We start from the raw sequence: 21,975 nt of genomic DNA, 5'->3' as shown, positions 1-21,975 counted from the left end.
AAAAGACAATACTGGGCTGACTTAACCTGAGATTTTGATTCAGGAGGTCTGGAAATATTTATACTTTTTAAATTAAAAATAATTTTAGATTATAAGTAAATTAAATTTCATATTAATTATAAAGAAATTAATTATAAGTAAACTGATATATCCTATATAATAAAAGCCTAGCGACCAAATGGCAGAACGACACGAATGACCAGTCGACCAGTCACTATGATGTACACTGACCACCAGGGGGCAGCCGCTCAAGGCAGGAGCTGCCTCCTGGTAGTCAGTGTGCTCTACAGTGGAAGCACTGCTCAGCTGACTGGGATGAATGGAGCTCCCTCAGCAGGCTAATCCCCACAGGCCACACCCCCCACCAGTGCATGAATCCCGTGCACCAGGCCTCTAGTAAATTAATAAATGGACATAACTTTAGAAGTTAAATAGTATATAAGGTCTGCCTATACCTTCCTGTTTTAGAATATTATTCCCTAAAGACAACTATTTTCAGCTTTTATCTTTTTTTTCTGGCATTAATGTTTCTCCATATGTCACAATAATTATGCTTATAATTACTATGATTTCCTGACTTTCCAATTTAGAAATTATCTTTTGACTTCCTACTATACAAGATGTAGATTTAGTACCTGCTTTCTCCCCTGTGAGTCCTTCGTCCACCAATACATACTTTCCTTTTCTCCTCTAAATTTTTGGTTAAAGCAATCTTCAGTGTGCATATTATTATGACTACATAAGTGTTATTTATAGTTGATCTGTGGAATATCCTTTGATTACAATTTCCTACTTATACAACTGCCTCCTCCCCACCCCGCACACAAACCCTACTTGCCTATATTCATTCACTCAGATTTTGCATCGGTAACTTATTCATCCCTAAACTCCATTATTGAGGGGAAATTTACTTCACAGTTAGTTATAACACATCAGTAACATTTTTTTTCCTGGAAACATTCCTCTCACAGCTTTTCTCATGCTTGAATCTGGCATATGCACAGTTGCCATCTGGAATCGCTTTGTCTCTCTTCTTTGTTGGATTCCATGTTTTTTTCTTACTTGGTTTAGTTTCTCATTTCAATGAGTGGAACTCACACTCAAGTTGCTTCCTGAGAAAAAGGTGTTTGGGAAACTTTTTTTTTTTTTTGAGACTTGCCTGTCTGAGAAGATTTTTATTTTTCCCCTCACATGTGATTGATATTTAGCCTCAGTGTAGAATTCTAGCTCATTTTTCTTTTCAGAAATTTGAAGGCTTCATTCTATTGACTGAATTGGAGCTTCCCTTATTGGTGTTGAATAATGATGTTATACCAATTCCAAATCCTTTTGAAAAAAATATTTTATTGATTTCAGAGAGGGAGAGCGGGAGATAGAGATAGAAACATCACTGATGAGAGAGAATCATTGATCGGCTGCCTCCTGCATACCCCACACTGGGGATTGAGCCTGCAACCCAGGCATGTGCCCTGACTGGGAATCGAACCATGATCTCCTGGTTCATAGGTCTATCGATGCTCAACCATTAAGCCACATTGGTTGGGCTTTCCTCTATTTTAATAATTTGTCTTTTGAATATACTTTTTTGGTATTCAATGTTATCATATGATCTTTCCTTTGAATTAAAAAAATTCTGTTATATTAATTTCTAAGAGCTCTGATGTGAATATTTTAGAATGCCTCCTGTTCTTGTTTTCATATATGAAATATTCTATCCTTTAAGGATATTAATTATAGGTTTAAAAAATTTATTTTCCTTCTCATCCAAACATTCTGTTTCTTGGAGTCCCATTCCTTCATTTGTATATTTAAATCTTTCAAAATAGAAGCGTTCTTTAAATGTCTGATGATTCTTGGCTGTCCATTCATATTTAAGAGTGGACAACCTGTGTGTGTGAGGTGGGACTAGTGGACTCCTGGGTTTCACTGTAGGAGATCAGGTACCCTCCACATTGGTATGTCATTCAATAATTCTGATGTGCAGTCAGGTTAATAACTATGTTTATAGTCTGTTGATGTCTCACCTCAAAGTGGCACCTCACATTAATATTTTATGATGACAAATATAGAACAGTGACTTAATTTGTGGGACCAAATACCGTTTGAAAGTGCAAACTTTGGTAAGATTATTTCATTTACAGGTATTATATTACTGTTTTATAGATGAGGAAACAGTTCAGACAGGCTCAATTACTTACATAATCATAGCAAGTATGGTATTACTGAGGATTTAATTTAGATTTTTATTTTAAATGCCATGATTAGTCCATTACAGTGGTGAAGATTTTTGCAACTACTTTGTGTTTAATGTTTTAACTTCATTTGTTTTAGAGACCTAACAATAGGTTAGATTTCTATAGTTTTTAATTTTCGAAGTTCATTCACACCAGTTTTCTATTTCTCCCTTGAATATATCTTTTTAAGATAGAAAGGACTAGATGGCTACATGTTTTAATCATAACATAATTGTTTTTGAACATGTGATTATTTTCTCATCAGGCTGTGGGTAATGACAGTCAATGCACTTCAACCTTCAATAAAGTTTGTTCGACAACAAAAGTATACTCAGAATGACCTGATGATAGATCCTCTCATTGTTCTACGATGTGATCAGAGGGTACACAGGTATGTGTCATTTGAATTTCATTTTTATTATAGGGTTTTACTTTGGAGAGTCAAAGAAATTCAGTTTAAACTTCTATCTAAGGTTCTTGTAGTAACTGGTTCTTGTAGTATGATCTGTGAGGTGGTTTTTTTTTAAGTTGTCTATGTTCATGAACTATATAGTCAGTTTAATATTTAATAGGTGATTAATAAACCTAACCTTAAAGAAATATCATTCTTGTGTTGGCAACCCTCAATAATGGCTGTTTTTTCTCTCAGAACAAGACTAGTAAAGAATAATACCATTTCTGCTAGCATTGTTGAAAAGGCTTTTAAAGAAATTGATTTATTGTGAACCATTACATGCATTACAACTGTGATCTTTTTGGCATCCTCACTTGCGATGTTAGCTTCACTGAGTCCATATTTGTCTATATTTCCTTATTAATTGCCAAACTTAATTGCTTTGAAGTGGCTTCACTTCAAGGGGCATAATTAATTAATTCACATCATTAATGTTTGAATTTCTAGTTGCTAAATAATATCAAAGATATATAAGTTGAGGGACCTGCCATCAAAGTCATTAGTACCTGCATAAGACAAATAAATGAAAAGTTAAATAATATGGTCACAGGTAGATGAATGGTATAGTAAGTGAATGCTGTTAAAAGTTCAGGAAAGATGAGGAGGAAGTCAAACCTGACTAGTATTTTGAAGGATTAAAATAGGATTTAGATGAACAGACTATAATGGTGGTGGTTAGGGGATCAGGGAAGATATTGTGGGCAAAAGAATAGTATAAACAAAAGTGTAAAAGCAAGAATAAAAAGGACTAGCATGGAAGGGTGAGTTTTTAAGAAGAACAATTTTAGAATTGGAATATTAGATTAGGGTCATATTATGGGGAAGCCTTGATTAATAGGCTAATGAGGTCATTTAGGTGATAATTTAAGAAGGGAAGCTTTGCGCTAGGTCGTTTAAAGAAACGAGTAAAGACTAACTAGAATATACTCTATAGACTCATCTGCCCTCAAACCTGAGGATGAATTCTTGAAGTGACAAAACCTGCAAAATCAGCCAAATATGATTTGGCGAGCTCAGGGTCTCATAGGAAATAGGAATCAGAAGAATAAATACTAGTAGTGTAAGTGACATTAAATATCTAATAAAAGGAAAACAATCTATATATATAAAAGGCTAATATGCAAAGTGTCCCCTCAGGAGTTTGACCAGAAGACCAGGAGTTTGTTCGCTTGCTATGAGGTGTGCTGACCACCAGGGGGCGGCGCGGAATGAAGGAAGGCCCTGGCAGGCAGCTGGCAGCCAGGGAAGGAAGACCCCGGCCGGCAGCTGGAAGGCCCGGATTGGCCCTGATCACCGGCTAGGCCTAGGGACCCTACCCATGCATGAATTTCATGCACCGGGCCTCTAGTAATAAAATAACACTTCTAGAAAAAAGCCACTTCTAAAACAATTTATCAGTGTTAAAAATCTACCTAAGTAGGTAACTTTTCACCTGAAATGCTCCAGTTGTTCAGGAAGTTGTTAAATTATGCCATCATATGTATGTAATGTTTTTGTAGCCTGGATTTTTTACTTCACTTCTGAACCTTTTCTCATTTTAATAGATATTCTTATATTAATTGGCCACATGATATCCACATAGATATGGTTAGCTCAGTCTCTTATTGGATATTTTATTTATTTCTATATTGTTATCAATAGTGCTGTGGTGACTGTTCTATGTACTGAGTATTTCCTCAGAATATATTCTTTAAAAAAAAATTTTTTTTTTTTTGTTAATCCTCACCTGAAAATATTTTTCCCATTGCTTTTGAGAGAGAGTTGAAGGAAGGGAGGGAGAGGGAGAAAGAAAGAGAAAGAAACATTGACATGAGAGAAAAAACATTGACTGGTTGCTTCTCCTACACACCCTGATGGGAAGCAGGGAGCAAACCAGCAACCCAGGTACATGCCCTTGACCGGGAATTGAACCCACCACACTTTAGCTGGGAGTGGGGGTGGAGGAGAGGGGGACAACACTCTAACCACTTAGCAATACTGGCCAGGGCAGAATATATTCTTAAAAATGGGATTATTGGGGTAAAAGTAACACTCATTTTCAGGACTTTTGATCCCAATTTAAAAAATATATATATTTTTATTGATTTCAGAGAGGAAGGAAGAGGGAGAGAGAGAGACAGAAACATCCATGATGAGAGAGAATCATGGATCGGCTGCCTCCTGCAAGTCCCCCACTGGGGATCGAGCCCACAATCCAGGCATGTGCCCTTGACCGGAATCGAACCTGGAAGCCTTCAGTCCACAGGCCGACACTCCATCCACTGAGCCAAACCAGCTAGGGCTGATTCCAATTTTAATTGTCATCTAGAAATGCTGAACCAGTTTACATTCTCATAACTATGTTTGATATTTCACACTTCCCTACACTGTTTTATATATTTCCCAATTTCATAGGTGAAAAATGGATTCCTATTTCAATTTATATTTTAGATTGAATATTTTAATGTACTTATTGGCTATTGATATTTCTTCTTTATATTTTAGCCTACCTTTATATTAGATAGCTTATCTTTTTTTTAAATTTTTATTTAAAGAGCTCTTTATAAAGGATATTAGCTCTTTGTATATATACTAGAGACCTGGTGCATGAAATTTGTGCATGGGGTGTGTGTGTCCCTCAGCCCAGCCTGCACCCTTTCCAACCTGGGACCCCTTGAGGGATGTCCGGCTGCCCGTTTAGGCCCGATCCTACTGGGACTGCTGGCTCCCAACTGCTTGCCTGCCTGCTTTCCTGATTGCCCCTAACCGCTTCTGCCTGCCAGCCTGATCACCACCTAACCACTCCCCTGCCAGCCTGATTGATGCCTAACTGCTCCCCTGCCAGCCTGATTGCCCCTAACTGCCCTCCCCTGCAGGCCTGGTCACCCCTAACTGCCCTCCCCCCTAACTGCCCTCCCCTGCAGGCTTGATTGCCCCCAACTGCCCTCCCTTGCAGGCCTGGTCCCTCCCAACTACCCTTCCCTGCTGGCCTGATCTCCCACAACTGCCCTCCCCTGCTGGCCATCTTGTGGCAGCCATCTTGTGTCCACATGGGGGCAGCCATCTTTGACCACATGGGGGCAGCCAGCTTGTGTATTGGAGTGATGGTCAATTTGCATATTACTCTTTCATTAGATAGGATTGCTGTTTTTCCCCTTATTCTATTGTTTTGTCTTTTAATTTTGTTCATTTAAAAAAATTTATTTTTTAACAAGTGGTCATTCACATGTATTTTAACAAGCCAAACAATATGAAAAGATATACACATATAAAAATTCATGATGTTTAGGATTTGCTTTGCACTAACTCAGTATTGGTGATGGGAAAGTGGATGGAGGTGTAGATGAAATCAGACTAGCCATGTGTAGATAATTGTTGAAGCTAGTGATGAGTTCTTGGAGGTTCATTATAATATTTCTTCTTTTATGTATATATGGAAGTTTTCATAATACACATTAATAAGTGAATAAATGAGAAGTTTCACAAGAAAAAGGTTCTTCAGGTGAAAAGTCTTGTTCTCTGTTATCTCTACCATACTGTCATTGCTAAAGCAAAATTCCTTTGTCCTCTTTGATCAATCCCAGTTCCATCTCTATAGAAACTTTGATGTCAAAATGGTGTGTATGTAGCTTTACTTTCTATGTATTTAATAATTTATAAATAGAAGTATTTACTTTTTGTTTTGGGTAGTTTTAAAAAATAGTAGCAGTAGTATATTTTGGGAATTATTTTGTTCTTTTAAAAAAAACTTACTGTGTTCAACGTTTCCCATATTAGTATGCATAGTTCTACCTAATTTGTTTTAACTGTCACGTACTATTCCATATATAGATTACCAGGCCTGTCCTCCAGAAACATACAGAATGTCTGGAGGAGAGTTTGAAATTTTTTTTAAAAAAAGCATACTCCAGGTTATTCTTAATCTTTAATTTTGGGAAACATTGCTATAGTTTATTTAACCATTGACATATTTTTTTCCACTGTAAATACATGCATAGTTATTATAAAAAATGTAGACATTTCACAAAAACCATTGACATACTGATATTTATGGACATTTAAGCTTTCCCAGTGTGTCACATTTGTAAACAAAGCTATAATGCCATTTATGCACACATGTTAGTTCTCTCTGTGATAGACTGAGAAATGGCATTTTAGGGTTTTCTAAGGGCTCGGTTTAAAAATTTTAGTCATAACCAATTTATCTTTTCTGTTTCCTTTTTTAAATTTAATTCAGTTATTCAAGGAATGAATAACTGTACTTATTTTATAGATGAGGAAACTGAGGCTCAGTAAATATTTTTTCCAGGTCAAGTGGATAAAGCACTCTTGGAATACAGAGTTGTCTTGCTCCAAACAAGCAAGAGTTAGGAGTAGAAAGAGTAAATATTCTGCTACAGTCTCCTTCATCTTATCAATAATAGAATATTTCTCTTTGAAGACAGCTGCTTTGCATTGATCAGATCTAAAAGATTTACTGGTAGTGCCATTTTCTGCAAAATAGAATGTCGTTTCTCTAGGACATACATTATACGTTATAGCTGGTAAGAGGAAATAAATACTCGTATATAATCTTGAAATATAGAGAAATAAGACATATTAAACTTTTATTTTGAGAATGAATATTTCAGTGGGAAAAGTGTTACTTTTCTCTTTTCAGGTTTTTCAGGTACTATTCAAGTTAAACTAATTGGTCATGTTGTGGCTAATGTATACATTTATGTTCTTTCTCATGTATTTTTCTTCCTTCTGTATATAGATGCCCCCCACTGATGGATATCACTCTACACATGTTGAACGGATATCTTCTTGCGTCCAAAGCTTACCTGAGTGCTCATCTGAAGGAAACAGCAGAGCAGGACAGGTCTTCCCAGAATAATACATTAGGGTTAGTTGGACAAACCGATGGCCCAGAAGTTACTAGAGAAGAATTGAAAAATGCATTACTGGCTGCTCAGGTAATAAAGTAAAATTTAGTAAAAAAGGGCAAGTGCTTCACTATTAATATAATCAGTTAACGCCGGAACCGGTTTGGCTCAGTGGATAGAGCGTCGGTCTGCGGACTGGAGGGTCCCAGGTTCGATTCCGGTCAAGGGCATGTACATTGGTTGCGGGCACATCCCCAGGTGGGGGGTGTGCAGAAGGCAGCTGGTCGATGTCTCTCTCTCATCAATGTTTCTAGCTTTCTATCCCTCTCCCTTCCTCTCTGTGAAAAATCAATAAAATATATTTTAAAAAAAAAATATAATCAGTTAAGTAGAAGGCATATTATGCTCTCTCTGTACAAAGGTGACATATTGTGCATTCCTTTTTTTACAGAATATAATATAATGGTGTTACCTTTGCTTCTAAATATCAGATAGACTGTATTACTAAAATCAGAAATAATATGATACTAATTTTTTTTATCCTCACCCAAAGATTTGAGAGGAAGAGAGAGAGAGATAGAGAGAGAGAGAGAGAGAGAGAGAGAGAAAGAGAAAGAGAGAAGAGAGAAACATCGATGTGAGAAATATCGATTGGTTGCCTCCTGTTTTCGCCCTGACTGGGGATCGAACCTGCAACCTAGGTATGTCCCCTGACTGGAAACTGAACCCAAAACCTTTTTGGTGTATAGGATGATGTTCCAATCAACTAAGACACTCAGCCAGGGCTTCATGATACTAATATAATAGACATTTAAATCAGATTTACATTTTAAAAAACATAAAACTCTGCTTCTTAAAATCAAATGGTGGCCCTAGCCAATTTGGCTCAATGGATAGAACGTTGGCCTGCAGACTGAAGGGTCCCAGGTTTGATTCCGGTCAAGGGCACGTGCCTGGATTGCAGGCTCGATCCCCAGTAGGGGGCGTACAGGAGGCAACTGATCAATGATTCTCTTTCATCATTGATGTTTCTATCTTTCTCCCTCTCCCTTCCTCACTGAAATCAATAAAAACATATTTTAAAAAAATTAAATGGTGGAGACAAACAGAACAAAAAATAGATAGTATATATACAGAGTAGGGCAAAAGTAGGTTTATAGGTGTATGTGAAACACAGTTTATTTTTGTGTTATTTACTAGAGGCCTGGTGCACGAATTCATGCACTGGTGGGGTCCCTCGGAGTGGGGGGATCAGGCCCCAGCTTTCTCCTCCAGCTTTGCAGCCCTGCAGCCCTGCCTGGCACCCTGCCTTGGTCTGGTGCCGCCCCCTCACCTGTTCCACCATCCCACCTGCGGGGCATTCATCAGTGCTGGGCCCCCCACCCGGCTCCCTCAGCGCCTGGGGGCCGGGTGGCGGCCCTGATCCCCTTCGCTGCTGCCACTGGTCACTAGGCAGGGCAATAGGCAGGGCAATCAGGCCCCAACTCACACCCTACTTGGCATGGCACACTGCCTGCTCACCTGCTCCACCATCCCGCCAAGGTCCCGCTCTTGTCGGGCCCATCGGGGCTGGCAGCGCCTCCACTGCCACCCGCTGCCAGTGCCCCCTGGTGGTCACTGCATGTCATAGCGAGCAGTCGGAACTCCCAGTCAAGGGGACAATTTGCTTATTAGGCTTTTATTATATAGGATTAACTAGAGGCCCAGTGCATGAATTTGTGCATGGGTGGGGTCCAACTGGCCTACCCCGATTGGAGCTGATTGGGCCAGGCCAGCCAGGGGTAGGGGCTGTGAGGGGTAGGGCCTGATCGGGATGGGGGGCTGATTGGGGGTGGGGCCGGCCGGGGGCAGGGGCCGCGGGCAGTTGGCCGGCTGGCCCCGCTCCCTGGTTGAACTCCCAGTCAAACACCTGGTTGAGGGGACAATTTGCATATTAGCCTTTTAATATATAGGATTATATTATTTTCCATATGAACAACTATAAACCTACTTTTGCCCACCTCTGCATATCATAAAATGTCAAGCAGTGTTAAGTATTATGATAAGAGAAGCAGTTCAATTTTATATTTTGAAAAATTTTGTAACAATGTAGAATTTTACTTAAGTAGTCGTTTTGAATAGTATAGGAGATGTGAGATGATTAAATGAAAAGAAATTTGAGGTCTGCAAAGTAGAAATATTTTCTTAGTTTAAAATATATTTTCTGAAATCTTTTCATTGGTAATAGGAGAAAAGAATAATATAGTTCCACAATCCCTTATCTGTAATACAGATATCCAAAGGCTATGGAAACTGAGGCTTTTTTTTGGTAATTCAATTGGCAGAAAAACATGACCTCATTTTTGACAAACTTGACCTGAATTGATGTGAAACTATTTATGGCAAACTATTTATGGCCTTTATTCCACTTAAGGTGAATATTTGTATGTTTGCTGCAAAAATATAAATATGTTTGATTATAATGTGCTACCCTAGTCTCTGCTGGTGGCATTATATAATATTTCAATAAAAATAATTCTGAGTTTGAAAATAAATCTGGCCCTCAGTTTCCAGTAAGGCATTAAGAATCTTAATAGCTACCATTTATATAATGCTTACTATATACTGGGTACTATTCTAAGTTCTTTATGTATATTAACTTATTTAATCTTCACAACCAACTTACAAGGTATGGAGTATTATTATCTCCATTTTTAAAGGAGAATAAGACCCAGAGAGGTTAAGTGACTTGCTCAAAGTTACACATCTAGTAAGTGGCAGAGCTAGGATCCAAGCCTGAGCAGTCTGGCTCCAAAGAACAAATATAAACAAAACAAAACATAACAACCCCAAATCAAGAACCCTACAAGCCAAGAATTATGATTACAAAGCAAAGCTAACCTTACTTTGTAAGTGATTCTAATGTAAGCCTAACCTTACTTTATAATCAAGTTTTTAATTAGATGAAGGAATTGCTTTATTCAGACAATGTCTGTCTTTTAGAGATGCATGTCATACATTAATTTTTTTTTATTCCTTCCGGTGAGATGAGAGTGATTATAGCTTTCCTTTACATGTAGGGGTGTTAAGGAAAGCCCCCCTTAAGGAACTACTATTCTATGAAATGACACTCCAGCTTGTAGACTGAGCAACATTGAGTTGCACAGGTGGAATGGATGGCAAGGTAGAATTTTTCCTTGCAAAACCAGGGCCTTAAAAAGCCCATCTTCAAATTAAAAGGGAAAAAACTTTGGGAAGTGACTTTTAGGCATTAATTATTAACCACCATCTTTAGAGGAATTAATTAGCTGGTAGCCAGGTGAGAAAAAGAGGATAATACAGGATAGGGTAATACTGGGAGAAGTAGGAATTTACGAGGAAGGAAAGGACATTTTAAAAAATATATACTTTTATTGATTTCAGAGAGAGGAAGGAGAAGGAGAGATAGAAACATCAATGATGAGAGAGAATCATTGATCGGCTGCCTCCTGCACACCCCCTATTGGGGATTGAGCCTGCAACCTGGGCATGTGCCCTGACCGGGAATCAAACCGTGACCTCCTAATTCAGTGGTCGGCAAACCGCAGCTTGCGAGCCACATGCGGCTCTTTGGCCCCTTGAGTGTGGCTCTTCCATAAAATACCACGTGCAGGCGCGCCCGTACAGTGCGATTAAAACTTCGTGGCCGATGCGCAGAGGTCAGTTTTCGGTTCTCAAAAGAAATTTCAATCGTACTGTTGATATTTGGCTCTGTTGGCTAATGAGTTTGCCGACCACTGTCCTAGTTCATGGGTTGGCTCTCAACCACTGAACCATGCTGGCTGGGCAGAAAGAACATTTTGGTAGAAGTCATTTTTTTTGCCTATGGCCTGTTTTGGATGTCACTGAATCAGAAAACTCTTCTAGTAGATATTCTTAAACTGCAGTCTATGGGATATGTGACCAGCCTAAATTGATGCAGTATGTTTGTTTATATATGTTAATTTTTATAGGGAGAGGATGTAGTTTTCTTCAGATTCTTAAAAGGGTTTATAACCCTAAAAAAGTTGAGACCCACTGCCCTATAGATTGCTCACTTTTCCCCTAGAAGTACCTTTGTTATAATTTTAACTTCTGTTCATGTGAAAACAAAATCAGATTTGTTTCAAATAAACTTCTCAGAAACTTCTTAAATTCACTGTTTTATTTGCTTGTAGGATAGTGCAGCTGTCCAGATTCTCTTGGAGATTTGCTTACCTACTGAAGAGGAGAAAGCAAAGGGTGTCAATCCAGACAGCTTGCTAAGGAATGTTCAAAGTGTTATTACTACCAGCACTCCAAATAAGGGAATGGAGGAAGGAGAAGACAATTTGCTTTGTAACCTTCGAGAAGTTCAGTGCCTTATCTGTTGTCTCTTGCACCAAATGTACATTGCAGATCCCAACATTGCTAAGCTGGTTCACTTTCAGGTCTGTTTTTAAAGAATGATGCTTTATGGTTGAACTTTTTTTTTTTTGGGGGGGGGGTGGAGGGTTTGAATTCTAAATTAATAGGAATCATTTAGAAATAGGAGATAACACAAATAATCATGTTCCTCTGCAATATGGAGAAAAATCAGATTAATTTTAGATTTTATTTCAGATAATTTATTCTAGTGCATCAGAAAGGTGAAATGCCAGGATAGATATAGCAACTTTTACATAAAGGAAGTGAAACCTTCCTTTATATTTTTATCTGTATTGGACCTACACTTATTTTCTTTATATCTTTTCCCTCCTTTCTTGTTGGGATAGGGCTATCCATGTGAACTTTTGCCTCTGACGGTCGCAGGCATTCCATCTATGCACATCTGTTTGGATTTCATACCTGAGCTTATTGCACAGCCAGAACTTGAAAAACAGGTAATGAGCATTTAGAGCTTTAGATAAGTTTTGATCTCTCTCTAGTCTTGCTAGTTATGTAAAACATTTAATAATTTTTTAACACTTAGAGACATTCTTCAGAAACATGTAATATTTGGATTTTGTATTGCAGATATTTGCTATCCAGTTGCTTTCTCATTTGTGTATCCAGTATGCATTACCAAAGTCACTCAGTGTGGCTCGCTTAGCTGTCAATGTCATGGGAACTTTGCTGACAGGTGTGTAGCCAACCAACATCAGTGAGAAAACTTCTAACATAGAGAAGTACATAGTTTTTCTGAATTTAGTGACACTGTTTTCTGTGTCACTAATAGGTTTAATTTATGCCATCTTGTGAAAATTTTTCTATTATAAATGTGATTTACAGTGTAGAGATGAATAGGTAGGCAAACTGTATCGTTCATTTTGTGAATGACTATGTATAGGTTTATAATTATAAGCTTCCCACACTTTATAAATGGAAATCAAATGTACTTTCTGAATGTAATTATATCAATAGAAAACAAATTACAATTATTACAAATGCTTAGAGTTCAAGAAAAACATAGTCCTATGTATAAATAAGACACATAAATTAGTTGTTTTCTTAAGTTCTAAAACATACCCTAACATTTTAACCACCTTCTGGTTCCTAGAGTAAAATAAACTACTTTAAAAGATATGAACTATAATTTAATTTTGTAAAATAATGCCTTAGTTAATTTTATATTCTTTTTCAGTGCTCCCATAATACCCTGCTCGTTTTTCTTTCCATTGTATTCACCTCATGTTATATTATTTGTAGTGGTTAAGAGCTTAAAGCCCGAGTTGAATCATAACTCTACCACTAACTGGCTATGTGGCCTTGAACAAATGTATTAAACTACATATATATTTTGTGTGTGTGTGTGTGTGTGTGTGTGTGTGTGTGTGTGTGTGTTTTAATTGATTTTAGGGAGCGAGAGAAAGAGAAAAGAACATCAGTTTGTTGTCCCACTTATATATGCATTGATTGATTATTGTATGTGCCCTGACCAGGGATTGAACCCTCAACCTTGATGTATCAGGAATGATGTTCCAACCAATTGAGCTACCAGCCAGGGATAAACTATGTTTTATTTACGAGTTTTCTCATATAAAAATAGGTAACAGTATAGTACTTTCCTCATTCATAAGATTATGAGAATTACATGAAATAATGCAGGTGATACACTTATCACAGTGCGTGGGCATAAGAATTTCTATGTTGGACGATGGCTGACTACTGGATTGTGAGCTCCCTAAAGGCAGGGGCTGGCCCTGTCTTAGAAAACAGTATCCTCAGCACAAACGTGGTACTTGTATATTGTATAGGCCATGTATGTTGAATTTATACCTGTAAAGATAAAAATTGTTTCATTCTTTCCAGTTTTAACACAGGCTAAGCGATATGCTTTTTTCATGCCAACTCTGCCAAGTTTGGTCTCTTTTTGTCGAGCATTTCCTCCACTGTATGAGGATATTATGTCTTTGCTGATCCAAATAGGGCAAGTCTGTGCCTCCGATGTTGCCACTCAGACAAGAGACATTGATCCAATTATTACACGTAAGTAGTAACTTATTTTCAGACTTGTTTTAATATCTCAAACAGACAAAACTCTTTTTAGATTTCTTGCCTTAATTAAATTTTTTTCCATATGTTTTTAGGTCTTCAACAAATAAAGGAGAAACCAAGTGCATGGTCTGGAATCTGTAAAGATTCATCTTACAAAAATGGATCCAGGGACACTGGAAGCATGGATCCTGATGTACAGCTCTGTCATTGTATTGAAAGCACAATAATTGAAATAATAAACATGAGTGTTAGTGGAATTTAAAAAAAAAAAATGAAGATGGTTGCTACATATACCCAATATGAATCTGTATCTTATAACAACTCTAAACTGAATGGGAACAGTACCGCCTTGGAATCAGTAAAATGGTTCAATTCAACATGAATACAATTTAGAACTCTCTTGAGAATTATGCTTGCTTGTATTTGATTGGCAGTTCTTTGGATCTACTTTGCTGGTATGTTTATATTGTAGTAGCCGAGCCTCCCCCCCCCCGCCCCCCCCGCCGCCCATTGGGAGCACATTTAAACAACTTATTACTGGAAAGTGAATTTGTCTTTGTATTTATCTTTTGAAGTAAAGAAAAACTGCCATGCCTTTAATTTCTTATAAAAATGAGTTGGTGGGTAGTCCTAGTGTTTATTTTAGCTGTGAGCTAGTAACAAAGTGCGACAATTATGCAATGATGAGAGGGAGAAAAAGGAGAATTCAGGAAAAATTAGGAATTTAAATACCCAAATAGAAATCTCTAAAACTTGCAATGCAAGTAATAGTAATGCAAGATCAAATTCCAGTTCTCAAGAAATGGTATTGAGAAGGCTTTAAAAAGAGGCAAATAGCTTTTTGTAAATGATTTTCATGGAATTACAGGTGAGGATTTTAGGATTTTTACATATTTGCTTCAATTTTTTACTAATATGTAAAGCCATATGTTTAAAGAGATACTTGAATAATTTGGGATTTTAAGATACTGGTTTAAAAGTGTATACAGAAATATCTTTGTGCAGAGAAGAACCTGAAAGGAGGGTCTCATTTAGTTTTTTTAAAATTTATTTTTATAATGCTTTACTAACTTATCTAATGGTCAGAAATACATTGGTACCTATTTAAGTTTTAGAGTAATACAACCCATTACATTAAAGAGCTCTTGGTTTGTCATTAGGATTATAATTCACATAATAATCTTAGAAGATCTTTGACTAAGAAAATGTATACAATGTTTGGACCTCAGGAAAAATAAGAAAAACAAACAAACAAATGGAAAATACCATGTGGCTGAAGGATTTTGCATTCCTTTGTTAGTAACTTCCATTGATTATTAGGTAGATGCATTCAGGTAATCCAGAATCCTCATTTTATTTTCTTAATTAAGTATTCAATGTAGAAGGTACTTCTCTTTGCTTTCTGAGATATAACTGAATGACAGATATTTCCTTCTATTGCCCCCACTTGAAACAGACCCCTTCACTTATAAAAGAAATTAGGCAGGCTAATAAGAAAGCGTGGTTTTTAAGAAATTAAACTTCAGCCTTTTTACTAGCAAGTAGTCACATCTCATTTTCCTCCTTTTAAAATGGGATTACTACTGGCCCTACCTCATAAGGGTATTATATGAGAACTAATTTGTAGCTGTTTCAAATCATGAAGTGTACAGTATCATAGATGGTAGCTGCTTAATGTTCGATTAAGTAATTTTTGTGAAAAATAAAAGCATTTAAAAAATACCATTAGAATTTTCATATTTTTAAACAAGGCCGTTTTGTAGTCTTTTAAAATTAAATACTCCTGCTCCTGAGGCTTTGGAATATTTTGAGTAGGTAACCAACCTCTAGGAATTCAGAAAAGGTTGAACTATGTTTTCTAACTGAATGCAGTGCACATTCTTGGATAATTTTTCAAGACTGGTCAAAACCTGCTGTGTTAAAATAATAACATATGCTGTTTTTCATCAGATTTGTTGATGATGTAAATAAAATGTGTAAATATATTAGTAAATGCTAATATTCATGTATTTTAAGTTAAGGTTATAAAATTTGTCAAAATGTGATTTTTTTTATTCAAGTGAAAACAGATGTGTGCAGCTATTTTGAATATTGGTTTATAAACATTCATCTTTATCAAATGAAATTGTATTTTTTGTTTCATTTCACTACTGTTAATCTGAAAGGAACAGTTCAAGGAATTGGAATCTAGGACTGTGTGGCTTCAGAGCATAGGTGAATCTATTTCTGTTGTGCCACATACATCAAATGGCAACACAAGCTTAGAGTCTGTTGAGCGCTTTAGAAATTTAGGCAAGAAGAATCAGAGTAGTTATCCTGGAGCAGTTACTTAAAAGATATTTTAAAAACTTGTAGCCTGACTGTCTTGGCTCAGTGGTTGAGCATGAACCTATGAACCAGGAGGTCACGTTTTGATTCCCAGTGTGGGGCGAGCAGGAGGCAACCGATCAATGATTCTCTCTCATCATGATGTTTTTATCTCTCTCGCTCTTCTTCTCTGAAATAAATAATAATGTAATTTAAAAAATTATAAAAGAATAACAATTTGAAGGTATACTTAGAGATTTATTTTTATAAATTATCCGTTATTCCATTGTCTTAACAATAAATTACAGTTTTGTACCTTCCCTTCATCTTTGCTTATATTTTCATATAATTCTTAATACCCAGTGTGGAGTCTTTTTTTAAATTTAACTTTAGATGGAATTTGTTTGCAGGCTGCTTAGTGTGTTTTTTTTTTTTTAAATATATTTTATTGATTTTTCACAGAGAGGAAGAGAGAGGGATAGAGAGTTAGAAACATCAATGATAGAGAAACATCAATCAGCTGCCTCTTGCACAACCCCCACTGGGGATGTGCCCGCAACCAAGGAACATGCCCTTGACCGGAATCGAACCTGGGACCCTTCAGTCCGTAGGCCGACACTCTATTCACTGAGCCAAACCGGTTTCGGCAGGCTGCTTAGTTTTTATAATTATTTTATTGGCTTCATACTGATTGAATTGATACAACCATCTCCCTATTACTAAGCTGGGAAGTTTATAGTCGCGTCCCCCCCCCCCCGCCCCCCCAGTATTATAATAGACACTGATCAACTAAGGTATTGTTAATTTTTCTTTCTTAAAGATTACTTCTTTAGGATAAATTTCTCAGCCTGAAATTACTAAAGAGTAAAATTTATTTTTATGACTTAAGTTTTGTCGTTTGGGGAAGATGTGAGACTCTCCTCCTGCTTCTCCCTCCTGCAGCACACCTCTCTCCCCAAAGTAGTTTCCCGAATTTGAGAAACTAGTTGGTTTTCCTTTTCTGGTACACTATTTGAGCCGAGTTTAGGCTTTACAGAATGAAAATTTTTTTTTTTGGCGAGACGATTAACCGCCTACCTTTGAGAAAACTGAAGTGTACTCTTGGCAAAGAAGAATAAATTGAGTTTTAGGAGGGATAAGTCTTAACGGAGGTAGACGTAAGTGATCTGGTGCGGGAGAGACCTCGGGAGCGCTTCTCTGGTTGAATCTGGTATCTGGGAATCCTTGATTATTGAGAGATGGTAGCCCGTAGTCACGAACCTTTCACCTCGTTCGGTTCAGTAGACCAGCCGTTCCAGCCTCGTTCTTTTCCATACCCTGGGCACTCTATTATATTCAAGTCCGGAATTTTGAATCCAGCGGCGTTGAAGAACGCTTAGAGGAGAGGTCGGCAAGGCTCAGAGGTGTATCCTCTCCGTCTATCTACAGACCTTAGCAATAACATTTCTAGCTTCCCAAGAAACTGACACACGGCTTAAACCGCCGGTTGCCAAAAGTCAACCGAAGCTGCCTCTCCTTGAAACCCCTGGGATTGGCGCGGCGTCATTCGCTTTTTCCCAGTTCGTCTTCCGGTGCCGCCAATTATCGCGGGTCGAATGATATTGCGAGGCTTCCATTGGGCGCAGAAGTTCCCGTGCCCTGGGATTGGCTGCTTGATGTCTAGCCTTGGCGTGTGATTGGTTTGTCTGAGCTCGTCCAGGCGATTGGGTGCCGGGAGTCGAGGGGGTGGGAGGCGGGAATTCGTCGGGGAGAGTGGTGCCGGGGACTGAGGAGAACTGGGGGACAGGAAAAAATAAGGCGGCGCGGGCCCGCGACCAGGCCCGGGGAGCAGCAGCCTAGCGAGGGAGGGGGAGGCTGTGACCTTTCCTCGGCGCCAGCGCTCCGCTTTGTTTGCTCGCCGACATCGTGTCCTTTTCTCCTGTGAGGCGGAGCCCAGGCAGCGTTGCTTCGGTTTTCCTCAGACCTGGCAAGTCTGTCACCCGTGGGGAGAGGGCTTTCACCTGACGGAGGGGCGCCTTCTGCTGCCGCCCAGCCGCCCGGCGGGCTCTGCGGTGTTGGCGGGATCCCCTGCGCCTCCGGGGTCTTACCTGGCTCCGGGCGAAGGGCAGTGGGCGGAAGCAAACCTGGGCGGAGGGAGCCTGTCCTCACCCTCTTAGAGCGGAGGCCTGTTATTGGCCGCAGGGGGCGACAGCGGCGGGCAGTCCCCCCTTCCCCCCTTCTGTAGGGGAAGCTACCCCATTTTGAGAAGCTTTTTGCCACAATCGGGGCGGGGGGGATGGGTTGATTTCTTGGTAATAGCTGAGTAACAGAACCAGGGGTTAGATTCCACCAGATTTAATTCTCAGAGCCTCAGAGATAGAGTCGCTAACTATTAGGTTAGAATAGGGGTTGTTGCCCTAGCCGTTTTGGCTCAGTGGATAGAGCGTAGGCCTGTGCACTGAAGGGTCCCCGGGTTCGGTTCCGGTCCAGGGCATGTACTGTGGTTGCAGGCTCCCCGCCCTGGTCGTGGACAATGCGGGAGGCAGCCAATCGATGTGTCTTTCTCACATCGGTGTTTCCTCCCTATTTCTCCCTCTCCTTTCCACTCTCTCTAAAAATCAATGGAAAAAAAATCCTGGAATGAGGATATATATATATAAAATCTCCTAAACTTCTCTGGGAACACATTAGCTGTGGTTAAGGTTGTTATTGGCTTCAATCTATGGAATTGCTGTTTTAACCATCCCTCCATCCCTAGATTGAATTTACCTTCCCCTCCCCCCCTCTGTTGCAAATAATTTATCACTTGATAACAGTGTATGTCATTTCCCCCTGGATTTTCAGTTATTTCCTTAGGTTATGTTTCTGGGAATGAGAAACCTATGGACTTTCTCTTGGGAAAAATGCAGCTATGCACAGAAACTTTCGAATGCACTATCAGGAGGTCACAGTCTCCGAATGACGCCTGTGGATCTTAGGTTAAGAAAGGGTGGTTTAGAAGAGGCAGAGATTAAAGTCGGTCACTTCCTCTGTGTCGGTCACTTCCTCTGTGTCATATACTGGAGTTTAGACTCATTCTGTAGTTACCTTATTCTTAACTCAGTGCTTGGTTAATTTGCATAGAATCCTATCAGATAGATAATATCTCCATTTCACAGGCTCTGAGACCTTCCTGGCGTCCTCAAACTACGGCCCGCGGGCCACATGCGGGTGTTTTTGACGTTTTGTTTTTTTACTTCAAAATAAGATATGTGCAGTGTGCATAGGAATTTGTTCATAGTTTTTTTTTAAACTATAGTCCGGCCCTCCAACGGTCTGAGGGACTGTGAACTGGCCCCCTGTTTAAAAAGTTTGAGGACCCCTGCTACGCGATTCACACAGTGAAATTCAAACTTAGGCTTGCCTGATTCCAAAGCCCACTTCTTTCCATTATACCATACTGTCCTTTAAGTAAGAATTATTGCACACCTGCTATATGCCAAGGAGTTTTTCTCCTTACACCATTTTGAAATTAAGCATTGTTACAGGTAAGGATCTTAGTCTAGAGAAATGAAGAGACATGATCAAGGTACATGTGGGAGTTGTCACAATCTGATCTAGAACCTTGATTTCCTAACTCCTGGTCCACAGCTTTGGCAGAGTAGGGATACACAACCAGGTGTGTTAGATTCCAAGACTGCTCTCAAGGTTGGTGATTTATAAGAGCAGGAAATTATTTCACTTCCATTTGTTTTGTTTATATATTTATTCCAATTTTTATTTTCAGATTTCTGTCCTAGTGTTGGGTATCTGGTTTCCTTTGAATGGCATTGTTTCAATATCGATTTTCATTTGTGTTGCAGTTAGGAATCTGAAGCAAACAGGAAAGTATGATGTCTTCAGCATGGTCTGAATATACCATTGGTGGGGTGAAGATTAACTTTCCTTGTAAAGCTTATCCATCACAGCTTGCTATGATGAATTCTGTAAGTATTTTTCAGCAGTTATTTCAAGTCTTATTAAGATACATATGCCTGTAATTCATAACATACACTGAGTCTGTGACTACATTTATTTTCTCAGATAGTAAATGGATTGAAAACATTTGCTGGGTTCATTGAAGAACATCTAACCCTTGGAAAATATTACTGATCCCTGCTAAACTGTGTGTCCATGGTTAGTTACGAGGCAAAGGAGAACATTCTGAACAAAGTTCTCAGCTCATTTGGAACTTTTACTTTACAGATTTACTGCTTTCTATAAAGTATTTATTGTCTTCCACATGGAATACTCTAGTTCCTACCGTAATTTTTTTTTTTCCTACCGTAATTTTTTTTAAAGATATTTCAGTCATTTAGAAAGTTAATATACAAACTTGAGTAAACCAACTTTCCAGCTTTGTTATAATTTAACTAGAGGCCCAGTGCACGAAATTTGTGCACGGGGGTGGGGGGGTGGGGGGTGTGTGTGTCCCTCAGCCCAGCCTGCACCCTCTCCAATCTGGGACCCCTCGAGGGATGTCTGACTGCCCGTTTAGGCCCGATCCCAGTAGGATCGGGCCTAAACGGGCAGTCGGACATCCCTCTCACAATCCAGGACAGCTGGCTCCCAACTGCTCGCCTGCCTGCCTTCCTGATTGCCCCTAACCTGCTTCTGCCTGCCAGCCTGATCACCCCCTAACCACTCTTCTGCCAGCCTGATTGATGCCTAACTGCTCCCCTGCCAGCCTGATTGCCCCTAACTGCCCTCCCCTGCACGCCTGGTTCCCCCCCCCCCCAACTGCTCTCTCCTGTAGGCCTGGGTCCCCCCCAACTGCCCTTCCCTGTAGGCCTGGTTGCCCCCAACTTCCCTCCTCTGCTGGCCTGGTCACCCCTAACTGCCCTCCCCTGCAGGCTTGATCGCCCCCAACTGCCCTCCCTTGCAGGCCTGGTCCCTCCCAACTGCCTTCCCCTGCTGGCCATCTTGTGTCCACATGGGGGCAGGATCTTTGACCACATAGGGGCAGCCATCTTGTGTGTTGGAGTGATGGTCAATTTGTATATTACTCTTTTATTAGATAGGATATTTTGCCATGTTTGCTTTTTACCTTGTTTATAAATAACAGGATTACTAGTATCCTGAATTTTTTTCTTTTTCTTTCCTAGCATTGCTTTAATATATTTATTATGTATGTATGTATCCAGTTAATTTACATATTTTTGAACTTTGCACAAGGATATGATACTATACCTCTCTTTCTGTAGAACTTGATTTTTTCTTTTGCTTAACATTATTATTATTATTTTAATAGATTTTAGAGAGAGGAAAGGCGAGAGAGGGGGAGAAACATCTATCAGTTGCCTCCCACACGCCCCAACCAGGGATTGAACCTGCAACCTTTGTATGTGCTCTGACCAGGAATTGAACCTGCCAATTTTTGGTGTACCAGATGATGTTCCAACCAACTTTGCCACACTGGCCAGGGCAGCTTAACGTTATTTTTAAGATGTAGCCCTGGCCTGGTGGGCATGGCTCAGTGGTCGGCCTATGAACCAGAAGGTCACGGTTTGATTCCCAGTCAGGGTATATGCCTTGGTTGTGGGCTCAGTCCCCAGTGTGGGGCATGCAGGGGCCAGCCGATCAATGATTCTCTCTCATCATTGATGTTTCTATCTCTCTCCCTTCCTCTCTGAAATTAATAAAAATATACACACAAAAAAAGATGTCACCCTGTTGATTGTTA

At 39.3% G+C, this 21,975-nt stretch overlaps 2 protein-coding genes across 2 annotated transcripts in view; both read left to right on the top strand.

The window, feature by feature from the left end:
• The window catches only part of INTS2 (integrator complex subunit 2), a 41,191-nt gene extending 26,729 nt beyond the window's left edge, over positions 1 to 14,462 (top strand). Inside the window, exons 18-24 of the mRNA XM_008149495.3 lie at positions 2,500 to 2,625; positions 7,427 to 7,625; positions 11,711 to 11,962; positions 12,287 to 12,394; positions 12,528 to 12,633; positions 13,803 to 13,979; positions 14,081 to 14,462. Of these exons, the coding sequence (XP_008147717.2) occupies positions 2,500 to 2,625; positions 7,427 to 7,625; positions 11,711 to 11,962; positions 12,287 to 12,394; positions 12,528 to 12,633; positions 13,803 to 13,979; positions 14,081 to 14,250 (1,138 nt within the window). The 3' untranslated portion in view covers positions 14,251 to 14,462. The remainder of the gene's footprint in view (positions 1 to 2,499; positions 2,626 to 7,426; positions 7,626 to 11,710; positions 11,963 to 12,286; positions 12,395 to 12,527; positions 12,634 to 13,802; positions 13,980 to 14,080) is intronic.
• A 5,680-nt stretch (positions 14,463 to 20,142) lies between these two features.
• Positions 20,143 to 21,975, top strand: part of BRIP1 (BRCA1 interacting helicase 1) — a 99,310-nt gene continuing 97,477 nt past the window's right edge. The window contains 1 exon segment of the mRNA XM_054709671.1: positions 20,143 to 20,239. Coding sequence (XP_054565646.1) covers positions 20,144 to 20,239 — 96 coding nt within the window. The 5' untranslated portion in view covers position 20,143.

Source organism: Eptesicus fuscus, chromosome 20, assembly GCF_027574615.1.
Source record: "Eptesicus fuscus isolate TK198812 chromosome 20, DD_ASM_mEF_20220401, whole genome shotgun sequence".
NCBI lineage: Eukaryota > Metazoa > Chordata > Mammalia > Chiroptera > Vespertilionidae > Eptesicus > Eptesicus fuscus.
Note: the sequence above shows the minus strand (reverse complement) of the source record. Positions and strands in the feature narration are given on the sequence as shown.